At 43.8% G+C, this 6,077-nt stretch overlaps 1 protein-coding gene across 2 annotated transcripts in view; it reads right to left on the reverse strand.

The window, feature by feature from the left end:
* Positions 1-4,882, reverse strand: part of DDX17 (DEAD-box helicase 17) — an 18,010-nt gene extending 13,128 nt beyond the window's left edge. For both annotated transcript variants that reach the window (XM_027968109.2, XM_027968108.2), the window contains exons 1-2: positions 4,521-4,882; positions 332-482 (exon numbers count right to left, since the gene is read on the reverse strand). In XM_027968109.2, coding sequence (XP_027823910.1) covers positions 332-482; positions 4,521-4,570 — 201 coding nt within the window. In that variant the 5' untranslated portion in view covers positions 4,571-4,882. The remainder of the gene's footprint in view (positions 1-331; positions 483-4,520) is intronic.
* Positions 4,883-6,077: the final 1,195 nt, after the last annotated feature.

Below are 6,077 nucleotides of genomic sequence, written 5' to 3' on the forward strand. Positions count from 1 at the left end.
TGTTTAACACTTCTTACAGTGTTTTTCATGTATGTTCAACTTCACCCAACTTTCTAAGTCAACGAAGCATGCAGTAGGTTTCATTTTCCACATGAGAACAGTTAAATGAAATATAACCAACGTATGAGAATCAAGTGCTTTCTCTTACAAGTATCAGCTTTCCTAACAAGAACCAAAGAAAAATCCCCACCACACCAGAATAAAAAATACAAGAGTAAACTTTGTGTATATATATATATATATATGTATGAGTAAACTTTGGCTAATTTATCTACTTGGTTCATTACTGTACGTCAAGAAAAGGTAAATAAATACCGCCCCTAAAACTTACTGGAGTCAGTCTTGCCACTTCTGGATGTTCGACATAAAAATTCTTCTCAAACTTGGGGAGCTCACTCAAATCCCACTTCTTTTTACGTAGACGCTCCCCAGGATTACCAAATTTCTTTGGGGGAAGGCCACCACCACCTCTTGCTCCAAATCTAGAAACATCAAAATTTTCAGTTTATTAGTATTTTTAAAGCAAAATATTTCAGGTGCCATAAAAACATGCAAAAAGATACAACTCTTAAGATACTACCAGCCCCCTCCAAAAAATATTTGTGTAAAGTACTTAAAATAGTATCTGCCATAGTAAACAGTACAAATTGACATAATTGTATTCATTCAACAAATAGTTACTGGGTATCAACTATAAAGTGGTGCTAGAAATACGCGGGAGCCTGGTGGGCTGCCATCCATGGGGTTGTACAGAGTTGGACACGATTGAAGCGACGCAGCAGCAGAAATACTAACGTGAACAGAAATTGCTACTCTTATGTAATATTCTGAAATGAAGCTAAGTGAGGACATTAAGTTTAAATTAGGGCAAAACTATGGACAGGTAGAAAAAGTTATCTAAGGTCTTTAAAACAATTTAAAAATCATTCTTTTCGCTTTATCTTGCTTTCACAACAAACAAATTCAACTGGAGTACAAATATGGCCATTAGCCAAACTTGAAATGTTCTGTTTCCTAAGAAGAATCCTAAGATGGTCTTCATTTCTGTATTTCAACCTATTAAAAATGCAGGACATTGTTTTGGTGTACAAATACACAATGTTTTCATCCCATTTCCTTAACCACTACACCAAATTTAATTCTCCTTTTCTACTCTAATTCATTCATAACATCATCTTACAAGTGGTTCCACTAGTTTACTACTCAACAGGCAGCAGATGTACTAACCATTCTAAAGCACATCAATTTCCTGGAACTCAAAATGCTCTTAAAATTTCTCGGCTTAAAGAGCCAGCTAGATATTTCTCTAAATACAAATATACAAAAACTGATGGCAGGAAATTTGGGACCATTACGTATTTACATTCAAAAAGACAGAACTTGGCAGATTCTATTTATATTACTGTTGATCAATACCAATCAACACCTTCAATACGTCCTTAGGCTTAAGACCAAATAGGAGACTGACCCCTCCTCCCTCCCTCTTAGGTGAAGTAACTAACACAGTTCTATCAATAAATAAGGTTCTCTACAAATAAAAAAGCCAAGTCTTTAAACTGTCAGTCTTGCAAAGAAAAATGACCAAAGACTAACTTTCAGAGGTTGGCTGCCTAATTATGTGGTTCTTCAGAGAAGACCCTAATGCTGGGAAAGATCCAAGGCAGCAGACAGGGGAGAGAGAGGATGAGATGGTCGGATAGCACCACTGATTCAAAGGACACGAATTTGAGCAAACTCTGGGAGATAGTGAGGACAGGGAAGCCTGGTGTGCTGCAGCCCACAAGGTTGCAAAGAGTTGGACACAATTTAGTGACTGAACAACAACATACGTGGTTCCTAAAAAATGCCATTTCAATGCTGCTGCTGCACTCCAATATTACTCAGAACTTAAAATTAACAACCTAGAAGAAAACAGAACTTTTGAAAAAAATGTCCAAGACTTAATCAAGATAGCCCTTATTTTTCAAAGTTTTTCCTTTTCCCCTATTGCCTTGGCTATTTAACCAAGACATATCATCCTTCTCTAAAGATATATTGTAATTTGAAACATGGGATTCTTAAAAAAATACACTTTCTACCACCTTTATAAGGTTGACTACAATATCCAATAGAGCCTTTCCTCTTGTAGAACCTGAGTGCATTTGTATAATCATTTAAATATCCATATATCCTAACCCCTTGCATACTATGCTGCTCCTTAATGTTTTTGAGTATTAATTTTGATTTGCAATAAATGCCAGTTTTCAAAGATTTACACATTAACATGCAGAATCATGTACAATGCATTTGGACTGTACATGTATATACACTACCTCACTCAGTCCCCTTTCAAAATAATCCACTTCAGCTCTGTACATTTAAGAACAAAAGAATAGCAATTCAAATAACAAAAGAAATCTCATAGTAAAGGTGGAGTTAGGGCACAGACTTTACGAAAGTGCCATTTTGTTTGAAACATTATTTAAGTCTTTTCTTAATATCTGATACTTAAGAGTCAATATGGGATAAACTAAGTATGGATCAGCAATTCACTTTTTCTGCCTTTCAGATAATAAACCTTTTCTTATTAAAGCATATATATGGTAAATATAAAACATCCATGGTAAAGAAATAATATTATCAGTATTTTGATAGCTTCTATGTGCCTATCTCAAGTTTAGAATCCCCATCATACCAATGAGTACCTCGAATTTTAGCCATTCCCTTGTATTCTGGTCTTGTCATCTGTTAGTTTACTTACGTTATCCTTCTAGGACACCTTGTATTTTTACTTAATATTATGTTTGTGAATCATACACGCTGATATAAATTTTTCTTTTTCACTGCTGTACTGTATTCTATGGGACGAATTTATCCAGACATTTGAACTGTTTCTAATATTCTGTCATAAACAACACTGTTATAAACATGGATACCAAAGTACATGTACAAGGGTTTTTCTAGGCCTATGAGTCTAGGGTATAAAGCTTGAGAGGAATTCTGGGTCATTTTCATTTTACTAGGAAACATTAAGTTCTTTTTCCTAAGTGGCTGTATTGAAATTCATTATAAATTTGGCTATACTGTGAAACACTAAGCAAACATTCCACTTATAGTCTTCCGAATTTAAAGCTAAAAGTATTTCCTTTCTGAACACAGTGTAAGTCAAAATAATCCTTTTTATTTAATAAGTGAAAGACGCTCAGTCGTGTCCCACGCTGCAATCCCATGGACTATACAGTCCACGGAATTCTCCAGGCCAGAATACTGGAGTGCTAGCCTTTCCCTTCTCCAGGGGACCTTCCCAAGCTAGGGATTGAACCCAGGTCTCCCGCATTGCAGACGGATTCTTTACCAGCTGAGCCACAGTAAATCAAATAATTGAGAAGCGTGTAGGACTATTAGGTCTCGTAGTTATGTATTTGAACCACAAAAGACAAAAATGTTTGGAGAAAACAGCTTTAACAGGATGCCTACTACAGAGAGACAATTACAAACACTATCTCAATTCTGGGGAACAATGCAATTACTATCCCCATCTTCGGAAGAGAAAATCTGCTCACAAAGGTTCAGGATCTTGCCCAAGGTCACACACACACAATCTATATATATTAAGACGTGGCGTCCCCAAAATTTTTATCCATAGATAAAACTTTTTTTAAAGCGACTTTTTCGATTAAGAGGAACCTTAAGATTTGAATCTCAGTATCTGGGAGGACTTCACGTTTAATCCTGTTAACTTCCAACCCAGTAACCGTGGCATTACTAGATCAAAAAATTTCAAGTTAGACCAAGATGGTTCAGGCCAATTAGAAAAGAAAAAAGAAACGTTAAAACAAACAAAAAACTCCTCCCTCCCGCCAAACGACGGTTTTAGACAGCAAATATCAGCAAACGTCGCTGGTATTCCAGTGTGCTTCCTTCGAGTTAAAGTACAACTAAACGTAATTTTTAAATATTTTAAAATCTGCAAGTCCGCTTCTTAAAAGTCTCTAGTTTCGAACCAGGTTTCCAGTTCCATAAACAGGGAAGCCATTTGCCGTTAAAAGACTTTCCCAGGGTGAACTCGGAGACCTCATCCTTCTCTCTCAGCAAGAACATCCGCATTTCACGATGAACACTAGCTCTGGAGAGATCAAATGACTTGCTCAAATCCGCCGGGCTCGAACGCCGGGAAACTGAGGAGGCCCGGGCTGGGTCGGCCGCTTCCAGAGCTCCCCTCCTGCTGCCTGTGGGGCTGAGGCTCGGGCGCGCCGCGCCACGACGACCGTCCGCAAGCAGGGGCTGGGGCGTCGCCAAGCCGCCGCCCCCTCCCCCCACCGCCCCGCCAGCGACCCGGGGGCCCAGGCCCACATGAGGCCCGCGCCCTAAACTGCTATTAAGTCCCGGATCGCCTCGCCTCCCAGTAGGGAGCTTCGCTCCTAGGCCCGCAGTCAGCTCCCCAGTTTTCCGCTTGACCGCAGGCTGCGGTCTCCTCAGGAAGCAACCTCCTCCCCGCCCCCCGCGCACACAAGGCCCTTCCTCTCCTCCTCCCCCCTTACCCTCCACGGTCACGATCCCGGTCCCGGTCCCCAAAGCCGCCTCCGCGCATGGTCCCAAACGGATAGAGATCTGGGAGCGGGGCACGGATGGCCGGGCTCGGGAGGGCCTGCGGCTCCGGTCTGGTGACGACCGATGGCGGCGGCGCCTCCGCTGTTGGGGCGGCGGCAGGCGCGGCGCTCTCTCGCTCCGACGCGCTGTCTCCCGTCGCAGACGCCACCGTCGCCGCCTCTCTCGTCGGAGACGGGAGCAAAACACAGAGAATCGGGGTTATAAAAGCAACGGGTAGGTTTGGCTACGCTCAAACCCGGCAGTGCCGCGGCTTAGGCGTCTCCTTCCCTTCCCAGCGACTGCACAAAATGGCGGCCGGCGCTGAGACTGCTCCAGCTTAACGCTACGTACGTCGGAGCCGATACGTAAACAGCGTCTCGGAATAGCCCGAGGGCTTCGCGAAGTACTATGGGTATTCTTGAAGCGTTTTACGTCAATTGCGGAGACGGATGCACTTCGCGGTCTGTAGCAGAAAAACAAAGTACGGATTGGGCGTAGAGTTCTCGCGCCTCCTGAACCAGAACTAGGGGTGGGGAGGGGAGGGGGAGAGCGACGTAACATTCTTGGCGTCGTTAGCCGGCCCACTATTGCGAAGATGCGCAGTGTACGTAACACATTCTGTTTAGAGAATAGAGGATTTTGCCGGGTTCCGACGCGAGACGAAATCAGGGCCTGCTCGTACATATCGGTGTGCAGAGACAATAACCGTCCTCCATATTGCAGGCGTCAACTTTCAGGGTTTCTAGGTGCTAAAATCCGAGGACCGTCTTCAGGGACCCTGGCCGGCGCTCCTAGACGGTCTTGGCCAGCCCTCTGGTCTCGTCGCCCTGGACCCGGCGAGACTGACCGCACGCCCCGGCGCCATTTCCTATCGGTTGCCGCTCAGCGCTGTCGCCGGCGGCCATGATGGAGGCGCCTGGTCCGTTCTTAGGGGGAGTTGGTCAGGCGCCGAGGTCCCAGCTGAATTAGACCGCTATCCTACGCTTCTTTCACAGGAAGTGCATTTTGTGAACAGAATATTTACATTGTAACCGGCTGGACACGGTTGACTAACAAAGAGCTGAAGTGTGGGTAGAGCCCCTCTTTTAAGGTAGACACTGAGGCCCCTGGGCCGGCTTTAAATGGCTCTGCCTCAGAAGACCCGTTACTGGCTCTTCGCGCTCTCCCCAGAGGAAAAGATTTAGTTTAAAAGCGGTGGTCTTCAGGTACTGAAAAGGTGAAGGCATAAGTACGTGTTTTTAAACAGGAAACAGGCTAGACTGCCTTCTCTGTCAATTCCATCTAAGCTGACCTCCTTCTCCCTGCTTCCTTCTCTTTCCAATTTCACTTTTAAAGTCTCACAAGCTTGGCCAGACGGCGTCACAGGATTGTCAGCTGCTACGGCCCTTGCGGAGTAGCTTATTGAACGATTCTTATTTCTACAGGTGGTAAAGCCCCCATTTGGGGGGTTGAGTGGGGTCTCCTACTCTTCTGAGTGATTTCCCAAATTGTTAGAGAAGTAGCATAAG

This window comes from Ovis aries, chromosome 3 (assembly GCF_016772045.2).
Source record: "Ovis aries strain OAR_USU_Benz2616 breed Rambouillet chromosome 3, ARS-UI_Ramb_v3.0, whole genome shotgun sequence".
Classification (NCBI taxonomy): Eukaryota; Metazoa; Chordata; class Mammalia; order Artiodactyla; family Bovidae; genus Ovis; species Ovis aries.